Source organism: Plectropomus leopardus, chromosome 1, assembly GCF_026936395.1.
Source record: "Plectropomus leopardus strain MGB_pleo_1.0 chromosome 1, ASM2693639v1, whole genome shotgun sequence".
NCBI classification, from domain to species: domain Eukaryota; kingdom Metazoa; phylum Chordata; class Actinopteri; order Perciformes; family Serranidae; genus Plectropomus; species Plectropomus leopardus.
This window is the reverse complement of record NC_142176.1, coordinates 28192483-28213089: the sequence shown is the minus strand read 5'-3', so window position 1 is coordinate 28213089 and position 20607 is coordinate 28192483. Positions and strand designations below refer to the sequence as shown.

Genomic DNA, 20607 nt, shown 5'->3' with positions numbered 1-20607 from the left:
TCATTTCATTACCCCGTTTCTAATTTTGGAGTTTTTTTTTCAGGTTCATGCGCAGATGAAACTCTTCATGAGTTCTTTTTTTCCTCAGCACCACTATGTGGAGTTGGAGTCGCAGATTGGATAACTCATCAATCGATACAATGGCAGATGATCAGATCAGAGTGATTGATAAGAGGAGCAGCTGCTGTCGAGGCAATGAAAGCAAACTTTTAGTCCCAGCAAAATAGACTCATAAGTCTCAGTTTCACTGCACTTGATGTTCTGTTGCTCTATCTGTGTCTAGAGTACACTCTGCACTGTGAAAGTGGGGTGCAATTAATAACCAAAAGGCATATATATATTCCCAAAAGCACTCCCAATTAACAGTCCAGCCCCAAAAACAGAAAAACAATATGTGGTGGACCATGTGGTAATCAGGCCACCACAAATAAATGAATGTTTGGGAAACCCTGTTAAATTAAATTTAAAAGTAAATCCAGATGAAAAGCCACACAAATCAAGGTGGGACTTTTCCAAATTGTCTATAATGAGGTCCTAAAATATCTGTCCTACTACTTTAACCACTTCAGAGATTTTAGATTCTGCTTGGATTCAAAAGTTCCATGTGGCAAAAAATACTTTTAATACAAGGCTGCAATTGAATGGAATGAACTTCCAGTATCTCTGAAACTCACCTAAGCAGAGAGACATGCAGTCATTGCAAGCAAATGGGCTTTTGGAACAGGGACCTTGCACAAATAAATTCAATGTTGTCTTTATGTTATGTCTCCTACTCCTTTATGTGGTTAAAGGGATATTAAATAGTATATCCTTATTTTGTGATTGTCAAATAAATCTATATCTAACTGTTTGGACAAGCTACACTGAATAGAAAAGCAACACAAATGAGTGCATGGGACCCCCTTTCAATATGCCGTATATACACATACACACACACACACACACACACACACACACACACTGTGATAGTAATAACACATAGCCACACAGTCCCACATGTAGTACTCACTGAAATACAGACACTAAATGATTCTGTGCAGCAGTAGCCCCCAAGAGAGCTGTCCGCCATGTTTTAATGATGTCATTCTTTTTTAAAAGGAGTTTTAAAGGATCTCTGCTTTCATCAAGAGACATATTCAATGGGACAAGAAGGGGATGTTGGGGGTCTTAAATAATTAGTATGACACTTTGTAAAACTATTACTCTCTTTCAACTCTTGTGCATGCTCTTTTTTTTCTTTCTCATTCCCCCCCTTACAATTTGTGTCTCTTTTATATTCTCTTTTATACCGCACTTTGTTTCTCTGCCTCCACCTGGTCATGTCTGTCATGATCCTAGCTTTTACCATCTCACCTGCTGTTTCTTGCTGGCAATGGGGGGCAGTATGGGCCTGAAGGAGCAGCAGGTTCCGCTGGTTTTGACCCACGGGGATCCAAGAGTCCCAGGGAAACTGGGGGCTGCTGGGCCAGGCATGCCCAAGAGAGAAGTTCTGCCTCTGGGGGCCATCCTAGTGGGGGCCTGGTACTTGACCTGCCTCAGCAGTAGCTCCATCTCATGGGGGGCTTGCCTGAATGGAGAGTTAAAGACCCCTGGGCACTGAAGAAAGAGAGAGAAAGAGAGAGAGAGAGAGAGAGAGAGAAAGAGAGAGAGAGGTTAACCATATATCATAGAGAAAGATTAGGAGAGACACAGAGTATCAGTATGAGCAATGTGTTATGGTTTGATGCATACATTTAGCTGCTGAGCATGCACCAGATGTATTTCTGACTAGCTATGGAGATATCGCTTTACTCAGCGCTCTTAGTTTCTTTTCAAATAACAATGAAGTGCAACTGAAAATACAATGGAAAAGATAAAGCTGGTTGTTGAGATGACAAGCAACACAGGTCCCTACCCCAAATCAAACCAAGGACTTTGCAGTTGGATTATACTTCATGGATTATACTTCATGGGTTTTGAGGCACCAGGATGTTCTCCTGAGTGTTTTACTCCCCAAACACTATTATGTAATAAAATCCATTTGAAGTTTGGGAAAATTAAAAAGCAGTTTTGTTTATCAGGGGGACCATCAAATAATAGAACAGCCACCTCCTGGGAAAGCTTAAAATGAAACCAACAACTGTTAGTCATTTAAACTATTACAGGCAATATTCTGAGATAATTTGAAACATCAGTTTTGTTAATAACTTTTTCATATAGTTTTCCATTTAAGTTCTGCCTTTCATTGCCCTTCATATCATCCATATTAACCTAAACTTTGGGGAAATTCATCATTTTGTGTCCCTGCTGACAACAGTTGTTGATCTTCACTGCCTCAAATACATACACCATGGCTCTTCGCCAACAAAATGTTGCCAGGTTAAACATTTGGCTGGAGCAGTTCAGTGCGTGCACTTTACACCAATAGATAGACAGATATCAATAAATTACCACAGAAACAACCTAGATGTATCTGTGTCAAATGTGCCATTACTTAACAACACACACACAAATACACGCATACAAAACGTTGCCTCCCCTGTTCTGAAGTGGGGTAGAGATTTGCCACAGACGGCCTCAGTAATAATTATTCAAATCACAGTGATCCTTTTGCCTGTGTGTTAATTACCAGACCAAAGCTTTGAGTTGGAGGACTCTGTATCTACTCTATATGCTAATAACACCGCTTGCTATTTAGGCCACTCTAAAAGACTGGGACAACGGAGAGAGAGGAGAGAGAAAGGGCATAAGTGGGGAATTGCTACAACTATATCGACCCAAACCTCACTCTTTTCAAAATAACATATTAACAGGCTGCTTAATTAGTAAATGTTTCATTATTACACCCTGAGTACTTTTGATTGTTAATGTCAAGTTTGTCAGAATGAGTAGACAAAATTTAATTCAACTCCATTGACCCTAATTTCTTCAACTGTGGGTTGTAGACACAACTGGATTATAGCATTTTTTTTTAAACTGATGGGTCCTTGTCTTGGTGCAGTTTTTATGCATTTATTTTCATTGGGTCAAATAGGAATACCCCCCAAAAAACTATAGCATTTTTATGACCATAGTTAGAGACACATACATTCAAATTCAATTTCAATGCAATTAAGCCAGATTCACATCTAGTTGAGATTAATTTCTTTCCAATAATGTCATCAACAGCTATTGCAGAATATATTAAGTCTTTCCCTTTCAGGTTTTAAAGTAGAAGGATCTTAAAGAAGTACTCAGGTTATGTAATCATGTATGCAGCAAGACCATTGCTGTTTAACTTCTGCAGTCACAGCATCATTGTGCACATGTAAATATGACTAATACAGCACAACCTTTAAAATCAAAAAATAAAGTTTAAAAAATAGTGGCAACAGACATTTTTACTATGTAATCAAAAACAGCACGGAACATTTTACTATAATTAATTGTATTTGCCTTCTTGACTTCTAAAAAAAACTTCTAATTCAATGTTTACTCAAGCACATATTTGGCTTTGAAAATGACAGTCTGTACATCATGGAAAGAATTTTTTGGGTGCTGTATATTTGAGCTTTGCCATTCTGTGCCACCAGAGAGTCATTACTAAAACTTGCACCAACTCTTCGTACTGATACTATATTCCTCCTACAAATGTATTACTGCATTACAACAGCTGGACTGCACTTTGCTTTCACACTCTCCCTTAGGAATTTCTAAAAAAGGTCCTGATCTATTAAAAATATCACAAAAAACTGGCAAACAAGAAAACATATGACTGTAATTAAGCATATCAAAGTGTACTAACCTAATACAATGCACCCTTTCTGTGTATTTAATGCCATTTTTCTAGTGTTCAGTATTAGTCTGTAAAATGCATTAGGGATGAGTGTAAACACCTTACTCAAACAGGTATGGACAGAAGGGGACACACAAACACATACACAAACGTAGTTCTCACTATTCCTAAAGACACACGCACATACACATACACACACAAACACACACACATGCGCACACACAAGCCCAAAAGTACCAACCTAGCTACGGGAAGAGCAATGATGTTGACCCCAGGAACACACCATCTCTGTCTCTGTCATGGGGACTTGGGGCCTTTTGGTAAGTTGTGTGTGTGAGTATGTGTGTGTGTATAAGTGTGTGTGGGCCGGGGTCCGAGAAGTGAGGAAGGATGAACTGTGTGGGAGAGCCATCTATTCACTGCTGACAAGGTCAGAGCTTCGAAGGGAAAGAGTCCCCTGCCATATGCAGAGAAAGCGAGAGAGAGATAGAGAGAAAGAGATGGACGGAGGGCGGGGAAGAGCATGCAAACTTTTCTTCTTGCTTTCTTTCTTTATTGCTTATTCATAAAATACACATTCTAGTAGTGATGAAAAACAATGAACTGTATACAGTACAGTCACTCCAAAGCATTTTGAGAGTCAAACACGATCTGACAAAATTCAAACTCTACTGCACTCCAGCTTACACCAACTTCGTAATAAAATGTTAGGAAGTTGTGATGTGCATGTTAGCATCTTAGGTGAACATGGGATACCTGCAGGAAGTAGGTAGTGAGCCAGATGATGACGATGCTGGTTGCACAGGCATGAAGATGAGAGAGAGAGCAACAGAGAGAGCGGCAGAGAGAGAAAGAGAGAGAGTGAGAGGAGTAGTAGTGGTGCTGAATCAACAGTGACCAGTGTGCTTTATCTTCATTATGATCCCAGTGGGGAGCCACAGAGATGCGTGAATGCCCCACACACACACACACACACACACACACGCACACACACACACACACACACACACACACACGCACGCACACACACACACACACACACACACACACACACACACACACACACACACACACACACACACACACACATACATGCACACCTGTGCCAGGGGAAGCACTAAAATACTCCACTCAGCACTTCAGAAGAGCCATGAGGACACTACTTACTCATACACGCATACACACACTTTAACTCTACACAACCCGCCTATGTTTAAGTAAGAAGGAAACAAAGAAGACTTGTTCTTTTTTCTCTTTGCAACCTGGTTTTGGAGGAGCTCCCTTTCTGTGACTCGTGACCTAATCATTATGTAAGTCCCTGCATCTTCAGCTTTGTATGTGCCAAGGGGTAACCTCCACATCCAAAAAGTGAAGCTAATGCAAGTGGGCGACAACTCCACTGGTTGCAAAAAGAAGTGCGATTGTGTACAAGTCTTGAGTCCGGAAAGGTTTGTTTAGTCTCCATTGAAATGTTTCTTTTCTTATCGACAAACTTGTAAGTTAAGGTGTTTTTTACCATGACATGTTTTGATTGCTGTCTTTCTCAGAAAAGTCACGTGATGTTGTTCTGATGTGTCCTGTCAGCTGTTTAATACAGGTCCTGTCTGGTTTGAGAGGACAACCACGCCCCCTGTTGTCCGACAGTCTCTTGAGGACAGTATCCCAGGTGTGAGACAACATGTATGCCCCCTAATCCGGGTTTACTGTCCTTTGGGCCTTTTCCAGGATCTCAATGGCCTCTGTGATCCAACAGATGCTATGATACTGCTTTCTGATTGAACATTTATGCAGCTGTGGTTAAGAAGAAATCACAATTTGATATCGACCTCTGGTCAGATTGGGTCTTACTGCAGTCATTTATGTGTTTGCGATGCTGTTGACCAACCTGCTTCGTACTCAGGAGGTGGTGTAGCCGATGAGCTTGGTAGACCTTGGCTGTCTGGTCTTTCACCATCTCAATACAATCTCGCTCTCTCTTCTGGAGTTCTTCCAGTTCATCCAGCTCCATCCTACAGGGTATACACATCATTGACAGATATTTTTTTACAATCAAACACTAAACGTCAATACAAACATTTCATTAATCTGCATGGTGAGTTTTTGACAGGGATCACAGACAAATATATGAGAATACACAGTATACACAATAAATAAAAATATAATTTTAAGCCTTCATTAACAGTCAAAACAATCTAAAAAACACACTAGCTTATGTACACTATGTTTACTGAGTGACAATGATTGACTGAACTCCTAAATTTTATTTAATTTAACTCTGCATGACTTGCTATAAGAGTCATATGATACTAAAGTTTTGATGACACCTTTTTCAGGCTAAATGAAACTGTTTCATTACATGTTGTTATCTGGAGATTCAGCTGACCTTATATTTTAACACTATAATGTGCACAATGTAAATTTCATGCAAACATATTTGTGCATGAATTTGTGCCCTCTGTAAGCCGAAAATTCCCTGAAATGTCCTTCAGATGGATAAAAAAAACTGCCTAATGATAAAAGAGACTGGAACAGACAATGAAATACAGAGGAGCTGTGGGGGAAAACAGGAAAATGAGACTGCATGGAAGGAAAAAAGCAAAGTGAGAGCACAAGAGGATATAAGTGGGAGGATGATGGATATATTTCATCACTGCAGCCAGGACAGGTCTGTCTGTGACATCTGTTAAGCAAAGCTGGTTAAATGGGATGCATTAAAAGCCCATACACAGCAATTTCATTCCGCAATCACACAGCCTTATTGTTACAAGGGGGTAATAACTTAAAAAGGAAATTGGAAACAATTACTAAAACACACACATGCCATGGTAATGTGAAAATACACACACAAATACACAGCTAAGAGTAAAGCCAATCTAGTTCCACAAGAGAAATACCAATAAGAGTTTAGCCATAGCTCATCAACAATCTTTCGTCTCTTTTTTTGTCCCTCCTTTTTTCTCTCCTTTGTCTCTACTGTTTTTTTCTCTGCCCAACTTCTGTTTTCAATTACAAGCCTCCACAGAGGAATCAGAATATTCATAGTGTGCCTGTAATGTGAGGTTAACACATTCTGCGGCTACTGACATTTAAAAAGAAATCACAACACCATTCCTGTTGCCTTTGCATTTTCATTCCTTCCTCACCACCAGATTAAATTACAAAATAAATGAAATATGCAGAGCGCTTTGTGTGTGTGTGTGTGTGTGTGTGTGTGTGTGCATGTTTGCGTATGTGTGTTGAGAATGAGAGCAAGTATAAATGTGTCTGTGTGTGTGTGTTTACACAATATTAAACACAGTAATTTAAGAACATAAGTATAGATGTGTGGCTGTATGTACATGTTTTTTGTGTGTGCGTGTGTGTGTGTGTGTGTGTGTGTGTGTGTGTGTGTGGATATAGAGGTTACATGGCCTCTATTTGTCCACTGGGCCAACAGGGATATTACTTATTAATGTTAAATATAAAGTTTTGGATTACGGTGGGACAGTCTGGTTCACAAACCAACTGGTGCATGTGTATGTTAACAGTATATGTGTATTTATTTCTGCTGCATTAATACCGCCTTAAAAACTGATTCATGATGTTTCGGGGTCAGGACTTGTTCTCATATATATCTGTGTGTGTCTGATTGAGTTTAGTGTGACTGTATCAGTGTGTGTGGTGTGGGTATCAGCAACATGTATGTGAGTATCAATGTTCATACTTTGTGTTCACATACTTTTGCTTGTGTGTGTGTGTGTGTGTGTGTGTCCACATGTCTGTGTCCTTATGTGTGTGTCTGTGTGTGTGTCAGGCTGAATGGGTGACCTTTGCTTCCCTGCCCCCAGCCCCAGTGTTATTAATTGCTGTGTAGTGGACAAAAGCCAAACAGATTTGTAACGGCTGAAGGCACCTCGATCTGTGTCGACCCAACCAGCCGCCACAACATACAACCCTCATTAGCCCTGTTCGGCACGCAGCACGTGCCCTTAGTGTGCATGTGTGTGTGTGTGAGAGAGAGAGAGAGAGAGAGAGAGAGAGAGAGAGAGAGAGAGTATGTGTGTACATCTGACTGAAGAAAACAAGAAACAGTGTGGCCAACCTTGGGCTTGGAATACTGCTGTATCTTTTTTTTATAAACAACCACTTGATTACCTTAGACAATGTACTATCACTTCTGTAAAAGAATATTATACATGAAGAAAAATACAAAATCTTGTGCATATTGGCATTTTTTGAAGTACATACTGTATGTACGTAACACTTAAGGGTAGAACTTTTTCATTTAAGATTTTACTTACCATTAATTATAAAACAAGATTGCAGTCAATAAACTGATTGCTTACATTGGTTAAAATTCTGATGAAGTCATGATTGTATATTTCTTGAGTGAGAAGGTAGGAAATATCATCATTGTAAACATTATTTCAAAAACACTTTTACATCTTTGAAAGCAGGAAGGGTTGCTGATTTAGTTGGCCATCCTTAACACTGACCGCACATTAGGAAAAAGTCTCTTCATGGCCAATATGAATAGGAGGTGTGATTATAGCAAGCAAAACATGTTTTAATGTACATAAGAACACCTGATTATGTTTTAGGATAAACTTGAAAAGTAAAACTATCATTTAATGCGTTTTGGCTACTGGAAAAGTTATTTAGAGTTGCTCACATTTGACTAAAAAGTCACTTAATTGTAAGACAAGAGTTTTATTATGAATGTGCTCTAATTGTATCATCTCGTCAGAACTTTATACATTTATATGTTATTTAAACAGTTTCATTTTGCTATAAAATTGTCGTTTGATATCTAGATAAGTATTGCACATATTCTGTCCATTATGGAATCTTTTGGATTGTTGCATATACTCCAATATAATGATTACTGAATTGTTATAATGTGTTTGGCATTCTTTATAATGAAGTATGAGCACTCTGACTGCAAATTACTTTCGATGGCTGCTGAACTGTTGGACAAGCTAATCAAGAATACTTCAACTACTCTCAAATAACTGAAAGTCTAACTGACATTTTCACCCCGGACTGTTAACTTATTTAAATGGCTAATATAATACAGCTAAATTCCTCAATTCACCCTCAATTATTTACTACCTGGTTCACAACGGGGTGTCAAGGGGTGATGGGAAATCAGAGAGTGAGGCATTGTGGGACAGTAGGCCACACCTGCGGTCTTCCAGGCTAGCACCAGAGCAGCTAATTGGCCAGGTTCTAAATATTTAATGGAGGCATGACCTGATTGGCTGTTTTAATTGCTCCAATTAAATGATTCAATAGCTGGCAAGGAGAGGGTAGTCAGCCAGTCAATTTCGACAGTGACCGGCTCAATGTATCGAACCTTCAACACCCTCATAACACGGTGTTTCCATTTAAGTGACCGACTGATTGATTAACTAATTCACTAAAGTAGTAAAACTGATGTCACTAAAAGACAGGGAAGCAAACAATGATTTCAGCGTTGAAATGATTTCCAATCAATATTACTAATATTCAAAAGGGAAAAAAAGTCAATTTCAAACATTTTACTTATTTTTCTCCATTGTTCTACTCTCAAAAGTAATTCCCTAAAGAGGCAGCGAGAGCACAGCACCCAGATTATACTTCAACACACACACACACACACACACACACACACACACACACACACACACACATGCACACAATATAAAAATCCAATCAGACTGAAGGAGTGAACTTGTCTCCACCCAAAATGGATCAGAAAGACAGAGTAGCAAAAGAAAGACTGACGCATAGAAGCAGAGAATGATCGCAGGGCAGGCGTGCAGGCAGGCCCGCACTCTCTCCACCATAGCAGCTCTCCTTTCATGAATGTCCTTGAGAGGGACACGAGAGAGGGAGGAATGAAGACGGCTGGAGTAAAGAGAGACAGGAAAAAAGTAGAGAGCAGAAGAGAGACAGCATAGCACCAGAAGACACAAATTACACACACACACACACACACACACACACACTGCTGCTCAGCCTAGCAACACCAAGTCCATAAATTCTCCCTTGTTCTCTTTAGGATAACTTAAAAGATTTTGCCATGCCGTTGCAACATCGCAGGGAGAATTATTTATCTGATTATGGCAGTAATAATTACCCAGCTGTTTATTGCAGATAGAGGAATAATTCATGCAGTCAACAGGCCGTGTTGGTGGCGGCAGCGATGACACCAGCACATTTAGTAAATATGCAAAGCGGGCCTGCTCCGCTTTCCTAATTGCCCCCATCGTCCCACTGCATGCCCTTATTAAAGCCCAGGAACTTTAAGTGTCTCCCTGACAAAGTGATAAATTGTTGGGGTATCAAGGAAAACTGTGGCAGAGTGGGGACTGTGCCGGGGTCCTGACTTCATTAGGCTATGCAGAAGGAGAGGAAGGATGAATGAGGATGGACACTGAAGCACAGTGAACCGGTGGCAGAGAGAGGGAGAGAAATATATAGAGCAAAATAGATTGAGAAAGAGGAGAAAGAGAGAGGCAGCGATTAAGGGAGGGAGGCCGAGTGAGGGCACCGGATAGAAGAGGGTAGCATAAGTAGCATGTATTAGCTGGATGCTGTACCTAATGAAATGACACAGATGGTTTTGTGCGGGGGAGATCTGTCTTGAGAAAGAGGGACTAAAACAGAGAGTCGGAAAGAAGAGAGAGAGAGAGGTTCGGCAGTCTATGTATTACTCCTATATCATTACCATGCACAGCCGATCAGCCTGCGCTAAATGGGGACCATTAGTCCAACTTTGAATAATTTATGCCGTGGGCTGGACAGACAGACAGACTTAAAAGAGGGAGGGAGCATGCTGGTGGATTAAAAAGTGGACCTTTGCAGGGTGAGTGATCAGGTGGCGTGCGATCCGAGGGCTCAGCAGCTAACACAGAAAGGATATTTTAAATAAATGCCGGCGCGGCGTTAATTGATCGTGACCCCGGCAGCACTAAATAAACATGTGATTAACTGGAGAGAAAGTGACCTCAACACCCCCAACCACTGTGGAGGAGGGGCTGTGTGTGTGTGTGTGTGTGTGTGTGTGTGTGTGTGTGTGTGTGTGTGTGTGTGTGTGTGTGAGAGACTGGGGACGTCACAGAGTTGATAATGAAAAAGGGAGACGAAACCATTAGGGAAATGACATCACATCTTGTGCTCCTTGAATTTTTCTTTATTTCTTTTTTTTTACAATTCTTTACCTGCACATTTCTCTGATCGAGTCTAACTTTGCTCTTTGTATTTTATTGTTTTAAAAATAAAACTTGTAAAAAGGTGATCAAGTGTTTGGCAGTATAGGAATATTTACTGCTTTATTGTTTGTCTAGGCAGTAAGGGCATAGATTTCATTTCAACACTGGTGGAGACATATTTGACAAAAGGGTTGGCAGTCCTCCCCTAGGAAATTTTGAGCACAAAACATTTAATTTCCTGCATTCTGGTGATTTTTTATGCATGAATCTTTGCATTTTCTGCATCAATTTATGGTGGAAATTTCTTAAATTTCTGCTAGTGTAATGCTTTTCTTTGGGGGGACATATACACATGTTGTAAATATTAAGGTAGACTTGTCCTTTGTGCCCCTCCTTAAATCTGCAACTGTGCTACATAGGGTCCAAAAAATTGCAAAATAAAAATGTTACTGTTATGAGTTTCGATATGCAAACTGATCTGATGCACAAGTTATCACAAGTTGTATAATCTTTGGTCTAATTACACAATACAACAACATTTTCACTATGAAACCTCTGTAATTGCTCATTTTAAGTACTTTTTAGTTAAGTTTGAAAAACAATAGCAAATATGCTATACATTTATGTCGTGGCTATGAGTGTTTCCTATATGAAACATGGCATAGTAGCAAAAAATAAACTATTATAAGCTCAATTTTACTAGTTATACATCTTTTGTCACTGGTAAAATGTCAAAACGTGTGACAAAGCTGTGTGTTTGTTGTGTATCTCTCTTTGTGTGTCATTACACCAAAGTGGCAACACCCTTAATGGACTTAAACAGCACAGTTCCCCCTACCTCTAAAAGGGGCAAGGAGTGTGGAGGAAAGGTGGAACGCTGGTGGGGACGTGAGGGGGAAAGTCAGTGATCCAAGGAGCACTTTAACAAATTTACATTTAATTTTAGCAGAAGCCTAAAGATATTTTCCGGTAAAATATATTAGCAACATTAAAAATGTGACTATTAGCTAAACGTGATGGCTTTTTTTGTCAAAAATAAAAGATGGCGTATCTCTAGCAGTAAGCCCTCAAGCACAGGATGTTTTATTAATGCACGAGCTGCGGTTCAAATCAGAGGCTAATTTTTAATTTCTTCACATCGTTCACTTCTCTCTCTCTTAGCCTCAAGCACTTTAGAGGACTTCTCTCTTTCTCTGCTTTCCACCCTATCTCTTTGTCTCTCTGTCTCTTTCTTTCCTTCACTTTTTCCTTTCCTTTTTCCCTGTCCCTGCTCTCTTCTGCTGAGTTAACAACTGCAAGTATAGATCTTACAAAGCCTCTCTCTCTCTTACACACCCATGTTCACTCAAACATTTTAAGGTTATGGGTGCACAAGTACACCTTTTAACCAACTGCCTTTACACTGATCAAGTCAATTCATCTTAACTGACATGTTTCAGCTGACTCCCTTCCAGGCCCTGTGCTGGTCCCTGGGCAAAAAATATGTTTTATTACAACACACAAATATTGCAAAAAACACAGCAAGACAAATAGTGAGACAGAGAAGAGAAGTGGAAAAAGACAGGAGAAGCAGTGAAGTATAGCAGTCAACAATTTCCTTTCCTTTCAAAATTGTACACTTTTACAAAAAGGTATACCACTATTTATACTAACTTATTTCTCATCATTGAGGCGCCTGTCATTTTGTGTAATATTTATTAAACTGCAAACACGTTACACTTCCTGCTCTCTTGAGCCTCATTTACACCACTATTTGTTGGTGTTGGTTTTTTCTTACCTGACAAGTTCATTTTTCCTGAGAAGTCCTTCCAGATAGCTCTTGCGTGCGTAGAAGTTATGAATGTATTTCCTCACAAAGAATCCTCTCCATCTCCGCTGGATCTGTGGGAATTAAGGCATAGGAATTCAGACGTTGAGTAAATGTGTATATGAGAACTCTGGTAGTATGGCACCTTTGGTGCTTAATTATTAGCATACATAAAAGAAATAATCTGTTTTTCAAAGCAATTATGCCGATGAAAAACATTATATAGTGTTGCTTTTATGAGACGGTAAGATAAAGCTTCATGGTGTATTACATCATGGAAATATTACTGTTTTTTCAGGTTTTTATTTCTTATACTTCTATTTCTTTTCCAACAGATATTGTTTTGTGTGTCATCATTGCATTTGTTGTCTTGCCAGTGCTTTGTCTCATTATTTAGACTTACAGAGGACACATAAAAAGCATTACAAACAGCAAAACAAAATAATAAAGATGTCGGTTTTAATATATGTAGGAGCATCCTTTTAAACCATGTTTTACCATGAATGCAGTTTTTTCCTCTGCAGTGATGGAGGGACAGTTTAAGTGAGGACAGACAGCTGTCACAGCTCCACATGTTTAACTGTATCAGTCCACATTGATTGTGGAGGCTGCAGATAGCTAGCACACACACACCCACACACACCAGTGGACCGTTTTAAAAGCAAGGGGGCGGATGTCCTTCAGACTAATTAGGAGATTAAAACAATGGCAGGTAAAAGAATAATCACACTATGAGAAGAGAGAAGAGGAGCGAAGAGGTGGAGTGGAGGATGGGGGAAAACAACAAAGAGCAAAATGAGAATTAGCATTGATCTGCCAGTCAATAGATAATTTTAAATAAAGTAATTGCCGCCTCTCGAGTTCTTGCTGACCTTTGTTGACTAGTGAAATCGATGCTGTTGAATCTAATACAAATCCGAGGTGCGGCATGTAAACACTGGTTTCTATTACGGCCCTAATACATTATCCTCTGTTAGCTACCACGCCGTGATAAAGACAACAGGAGGGAAGAGAAAAAAGAAAAGACTTGAAATTGATTCGAAGGAAGTATCACAAGGAGATTTTGAGATGATTGTTTCTCCCTTTGTATCCCCCTTTTTCTCTTTCCCTCTTCCTCTCTATTTACACATAGAATATTCTTTGATATAAGAAAGGAGCAGAGATGTCCTTCACTTATTCATTTTTGCACAAGGTCTCTTTATTTCAGTTTCATACACATGAACAAGCATTATTGCTTCATTCTGTCCAAAAGGTCAATGTATCGGAAGAAATTCTGAGACTATAATGAGCTCAAAGTCAGTGGGCAATATTTCGCAGGATATAAGCAATCTAAGAAATCCTAACAGTTTGTCTTTATGTCTAACATACATTGTAAAAAAACACTTTCATTCATTTCCTTCAAACTTCTTTCAATTTTCAACAGGTGGCATCAGATACAGTACACTTTCACAAAATCCTGTTATTATTTTTAACTATGTTTAACCTTCTGATGTATTAAGCTACACAAGAGCTATGACAATATTACAAACATTTATCAACAAATGATATTTTGTGTAACGTCAAAGCTAATTTGTGATTATTTTTGTTGTATGAATTATTGTATGTATATTGTGATATTTCTTTGCTGTATGTTGTAGTTGATGAGTCTGGTGTGAAGGATTTATATTATGTACCCGAAAAATGTCATTAAATAAATATAATTAAATATCTGTAGGAGTACACGGTGCAGAGCCCACTGGCAGCTCCACTGCTGAGGCCACACCCTTGGTGAAGGGTGGTGGCAGGAGTGTTTCTAATACCTTCATGTATTTCTCTTATGGTGGTACAAAACTAAAGCCAGCCAGAAAACCCAGACAGACACACACAATAAAATGCACACTCTGCACAGTAAAGCCTCATTTGACCCTTGTGGGCTTCAAACCCACTACCTTCTTGAATTGCAAACCACTGAGCCACTTTTCGGCCCTGTTCACATAAATTCCATTTTTCCATTAAACTTCCTACTGCTTCCTTTAGGAAACAGTGGTGATTTTATACAAGCAATAAAGTCATTTTTCCTCCAACTTCAGAAGCTTCTGCTCTAGTCTACATGGTGACATCACCCCTACCCTTTCACCCCATGACCTAAAACAGCTGGGTCAAACCCTACTCCTGGATCTATATCTCTCCTATTATGTGACATTTATTGAAACGACAGGGTGGTCAGCTTTATTTGTTTGGGTTTCTATTAAGTGTAAAACTTGAGGCCTTCAATTTCCAGGCTTTTTTAGCAATATGAAAATACTACAACCATCTCTGTCCAGCTGGACAGCAACACACCCACTTCAATAAACACTAGTGGATTTTTTTGTTGGCCTATAAAACCCTTTAATGGCTCAGGCAGAATGAAACTGTTAGCCAAAAGAGTAGGCTATATGGAATTGTAAAAATATAAGGTTTCTCTGCAATATCCTTGTGTAAACATGCCAAAGTATCAGTCAAAGCCACGGTGTTTTGATTTATGCGTTGAGTAGTAGTTCCAATTGGGTGGGTGGGGGGGGGTGCACAAGCACTGTGCATAAATGGAACACAGTCTAACAAAGTGGACAATGTTGTCAGTGTACATGGACCAACTGATGTCTTTTGTAATGAGACAAAATTAAATAAATAAAAATTAAATAAATCGTTTTAAAAGACCATAATCTTTATTTCATTTTCTGTGTATTTCACCTGATTTTAATGTGCCTATATGATGCAAAAACTTTAAGGAATATCAACACCTTGCCACATGTGAAAAAGTAAGAAAAAAAAGACTGCACGAAGGACTTAAAAAGTTGCAATGATGGATATTTTTTTAACTGAAGTGGTGTGATGAAGTGCTACTTATTCATGGGGCCTCCCATTCACGGCACACACAAAGACACACAGTGTCCCCCCACCACGACACTCCATTTGCTAAAACAAGACACTGTGGTGATATTTACCCTGACCGCCATCTCCTCGTAGAAATTCATCTTCATGATAAAATATGCCGCCTGTGAACACAAAGGAAAAGATGGCGTTACATCTTGTCTCCCAGCCCTCTGATCTGTCCACAGCAGGCGTCAAAGATAAAGAGCTCTTTATACATAATACATTGCACAGAGGCAGCGCAGATAGGGCCACTGTAGAGGGGAGGGAGGAGGGAAGGGGGCTGAAAAAGGAGAGAGGGAAAGCAAGAGAGACGAGAGTAAGAAGAGAAGAAGTCGAGGGGATGGAGAGACAGAGAAAAGGAGAGAGAGAGAGCGAGAGAGAGAGAGAGAGAGAGACAGAGAGTGGTTAGCGGGACTTTGTATCAAGGGGAGGACGGTACTCTCTTAATACCCCAACGCAGACAAGGGCCAAGAAAATCTATGGTAGTCAAGCAGCGAGCTAATGGAGATGTATGACGGCCAAACGCTCTCCTCTGGATTTCATAATCAATGACAGCACTGCCAGAAGTGACAAACAAAAGGCCAGAGAATATTCAGCGGCGCACTCAACGAGCCGTCACACACCAAACGTGCCAGCCGACCACTGGGGGCACATTTCAGGAGCAAACTGGAGAGTCGGCCATAAAAGGGATTCATATCTCAACACGTCTTTTTTAATAATGACAAGGAAGAGAGGGAGGAGAGGAAGGGGAAGGAAGACAAAGACTTGAAAGGAGGTTGTAAATTCAGCTTGATGTTTGGAGATGAGGCTTTGTGCACGTCACATTACACATGATAAGGTCCGTGGGAGTGAGAGAGAAAAAAAGACAGAGTGAGAGAGAGAAGAGCGGGGAAGACTAGTATCTCTCAGGGCTAATTCAAAATAGTGCACTGTGGCAATTTTGAGTGATTCAAATTAGCGCTCGTCTGTTTCCAAATGAGACCAAACAGCCTCTTTTTAGCCCATATGTGTGCTATGACACATCCTTCATCGTTTATTTCAACACCCCTCAACCCCACCCCCGCCATCCAACCCCCCCTTTCCATTTCTTGAACGCCTCCCAAACGGCGGCTGGCAGTTATGCTTTAGCAAACAGTCAATTTACAGGCATGATAAATAGCTTGTTGTGATACGTTTACAAAACTCAATCCAGGGGAAAATTATACGTGAGAGCGCTGGGTATTGGATCCGGTATCAACAATCTGTTCAATTAAGAAGCAGTTGGAGGCAATATGCTGAAAATGGGGCCTTGTTTTACTAAAGCACACACATATACACATACACACACATAAGCGACTCTTCTACTCTTTCCTTCTCTCTATTCCTCTTTTTCAATACGCATCCCAGGAGTTGTGATATAGATGGAATTCCTTATCATATTGCATCATATTTCCTAAGTGCTAATTTCCCAATGTGTAATGAGTGAATTATATTTCTTAAGGTCAGACGCAGGGACTTAGGAATATAGCAATTGAATTCTAATGCATGCTATCATAACATAATCAATATATCTATAGCCGTTCCAGGCGCTGGCTTACCTTCACCATTTGTCTGAAATGTGCCCTTGCTGTGAAGCCCCGCCATATCTTCTGTATAATGATTGCCTTCTTGTGCAGATGGCTGTAAAAAAGTCAATTTGGGGAGAGGATTGGACATGTAATTCTCAGTACTTGAAATGAAGGAAAACACTGAAAAAAGTTAATCAGATGCACAAATTAAACTGTGAATTTCTTTGTTTGATATTCACTTAAATTATCGCATTGAATACAACAAAACAAATAATTAAAAGGAAAAAACACCTTCTAAACATATGAGCGAAATGCAACAAAAAATACTTAAAGCTTGTACAAGGATGTAATTCCTATATATAATAAAATTTAATTCAATAAATCACAAAATTCCCTAAAATCACTACTACTGTATTGGCCTTTTTTCCTGAAAAACAACAAAGAAAAGAGTGGTTATGATTTCTGCATACAAATGTTAGGTTGTAAAGGACTTCAATTAAAAGGTCAGGGAAACATTACGCTTACAAATACCTACTCTCAGAAAGACACACACACACGTATACACACGCGTGCGCGTGCGCACACACACACACACACACACACACACACACACACACACACACACACAGAGAACATTTCTGCTCCTCCAGGCTTTTCGATCATGTCCGATGAGCCTTTCACCCCCTTTAGTCGGCAGCATGCATTTGTATTCATCTTCAAACATACTCTAAATGCAAGTCCACTGCGATTCTCTGCCTCCAATGAGGCCATCAATTTCCAAAAGGCCATTCATATGCCCAGAAAATCAATGCTTATAGTGGGGATAGCACAACCCCGGAGTTGCACTTAGGCAGCTAAAATTGTTGCTAATTATCCACTTAATGCATTGATCAATTAACTAAAGTAATCTGAATTAACCTACTGTCTGGAAGTTTGTCTGCTGACCCTGCAGAATGGTGCTGGGGTCACAGTATAGGAACAAGCACAGACATAGGGACATTCATTTTTCTGTGTGTGAAGGGAGCAAAGAGTGCAAGCGACATTTATTCCTCCAGGCCATTTGCAAAGCTCTAGAAGTGGGATAATTATGAGAGTGAGCTAGTATCAGGGTTTCCCTTGAAATTAACTCTTACAGTCCTGCCACAATGTTTTCCAACCCCTGAGGGAAAAAGCAAACCTTAAATTGGTATATAAAATATTAAGGCTTGTATGCTTTTTTGCCTATGGCATATAAAGTAGTGCCAAAAATCTCTGGTTAACAGATTCAAATTGGACAGACACACTCTCACCATGCACACACATCATACCTGAGGTAAGCCCGCACCTTGCAGGCTCTGAACCAGCTTTGAATCCGGGTGGCGGCCTGGTTTTCCCTCTGTCTGCTCAACTCAGCGAGGCTAAGACACACAGACATAAAAATAACAGCGTCCTAGCTCAGATGCAGATTGACGCCCATTAATATGTCATAACACAACACTACTGTCTGCACTTGCAAGTGCATGGCCAGACGTTGCTATGCTGTGACTGCTGTTGTTTGCTCTGCGGGTGCTTCAGACTTCCAATGCCTTCGTCATGGCATCCAGTTTAAAGGCTAAAGCGTCGTCTTTGCTATAACACGACAGAAATGTCTCGTCTCCATTTTTGCAACGAGTACGGCTCTGTAGTATAGCGTCAAAAAATAGATATCAGACGTTTAACGCCAAGCTAGCACACACAAGACATGCTAGTTAGCAAGGTTAACTGAGGTAAGCATGACGCCGGCATTTGTTGACATTTCGGGTTAAGTTAACGTTAGCTGATTGGTTTATTAACAAAAGCCACAATGTGCTTTCTTAGTAACGTAGGCTACGGAAACATACCTGTTTCTGTAGAAGTATATCTTCTTGAACTCTTCAACTTCACTTTCTGTTTTCAGCAGCTCCGCCATGTTTAACGTTACTAAGGCAACCGTTTATATGTTGTGTTGACAACAAGGTGGTCAGCTAAGGTGGCAGAGATGTGATGCGTTCAAAGCGTCTTGAAAGTAGTTTTTTTCCCCCTTTAAAAGTAGGTTATCTGCCTTCATCTGGCTTATAGTAACCAGTCGGGATGGATAATATGCCAATGCAGTATTTCATAAAATCTTATTTTTAAAGATTAACTAACAGTGGCCTTGTATTTTCATCATTCTTTCCTGACAGACAGCTGCTACATTTCCTATGTATTTTATTTTATTTATCCTATCTTTTGAGTGTCTGTGTGGTTAATCATAAAACACTTCTCTGTTAGGGACTGTTCGTTATTTATGACGAGGGGATGTCAATTCATTTTCTAAGCACTTGGAAGGGACTTATGTTTTTATTTTTGGCTTAGGGGGAGGCATACGACTTCAAATGGCTGTTTTATGTATTCATTTTACTGACAGGCAGGTGTCCTTTAAAAATTGCCAAAATAACATAACAATTTATCATAGGCAGGAACTTTAAACTTTAAACAGAAATTATTTTTTGATTTTCAAATTTCCAATGGTCCCTGAACACAAATGCTTCCCTTTGAGAGAAAAAAAAACAAAACAGGACAACAAGAAGGAAAACCCAGTTTTTTATCCAAGTTCAGGATTTCATCTTCAACTTTTAATTTTTAAACATCAATGGCAACTAATGTCAGGGCTGTTTCATCCATTGCTTCGTGGATCGTCAGAAAAAAAAAAAGAAAAGTCATACCACAGCCACCCCTTCCTGTGATAAGTGAAGAACAGTCCTTTACCATCTAGCATCAATTTTCTGTCTAAATAGATGATCATGTTGAAAGGTAAATTTAAAAATTATGAAGATATAAATTAGAGACATAAGTGTTGTTGCCAGATGTCCACATGCCATCTTCTCTCTCCACCTTATCCACTGTACTGACACAGAAATATGAGGTAAATAATCTACGAATATGGGGGGAAAAAAGAAAAAATAAATCCCAGAAACAACATTTTAAAAATGCCTGCTCTGTGGATGCAGATTGTGGATCTGAGTATTGATCTGCCAGCTGCCTTACTTCTTCCAAGCATCCCTCCATCCATTTCCCTCCTTCCCTGACGTTATCACCCTTCATCATACAGTTATCAGTTCATTTCTCCCCACTCTTCCCTCCTTATTTCCCCTCCTCGCCAATCCTCCATTCCTCTTCAGCCATATTCACCTGTCAAAATGATCACCTCAGCAGGGTGTGTGTGTGTGTGTGTGTGTGTGTGTGTGTGTGTGTGTGTGTGCACTCATGTATCTGTAGGAGTAAAGACATCTGTCTGGCCAATGGTCAGAGGAAAAGACTGTCTGTTATAAATTACTCCTCAGAGACAGACAAACAGTAAAAGTGAATGAGTGTGTGTATCTGTCTCCATGCTCTTTCATGTCTGTGTACAGGCATTCCTACCTCTCTGCGAGCAGGGCAGTGGTTGTTAGAGTA

At 39.8% G+C, this 20607-nt stretch overlaps 1 protein-coding gene across 4 annotated transcripts in view; it reads right to left on the bottom strand.

Moving 5' to 3' along the window:
* Positions 1-19149, bottom strand: part of spata17 (spermatogenesis associated 17) — a 90655-nt gene extending 71506 nt beyond the window's left edge. For all 4 annotated transcript variants that reach the window (XM_042489571.2, XM_088079236.1, XM_088079222.1 and 1 more), the window contains exons 1-7: positions 19035-19149; positions 18483-18572; positions 17206-17287; positions 15700-15750; positions 12707-12810; positions 5640-5763; positions 1354-1596 (exon numbers count right to left, since the gene is read on the bottom strand). In XM_042489571.2, the coding sequence (XP_042345505.1) occupies positions 1354-1596; positions 5640-5763; positions 12707-12810; positions 15700-15750; positions 17206-17287; positions 18483-18572; positions 19035-19102 (762 nt within the window). In that variant the 5' untranslated portion in view covers positions 19103-19149. The remainder of the gene's footprint in view (positions 1-1353; positions 1597-5639; positions 5764-12706; positions 12811-15699; positions 15751-17205; positions 17288-18482; positions 18573-19034) is intronic.
* Positions 19150-20607: the final 1458 nt, after the last annotated feature.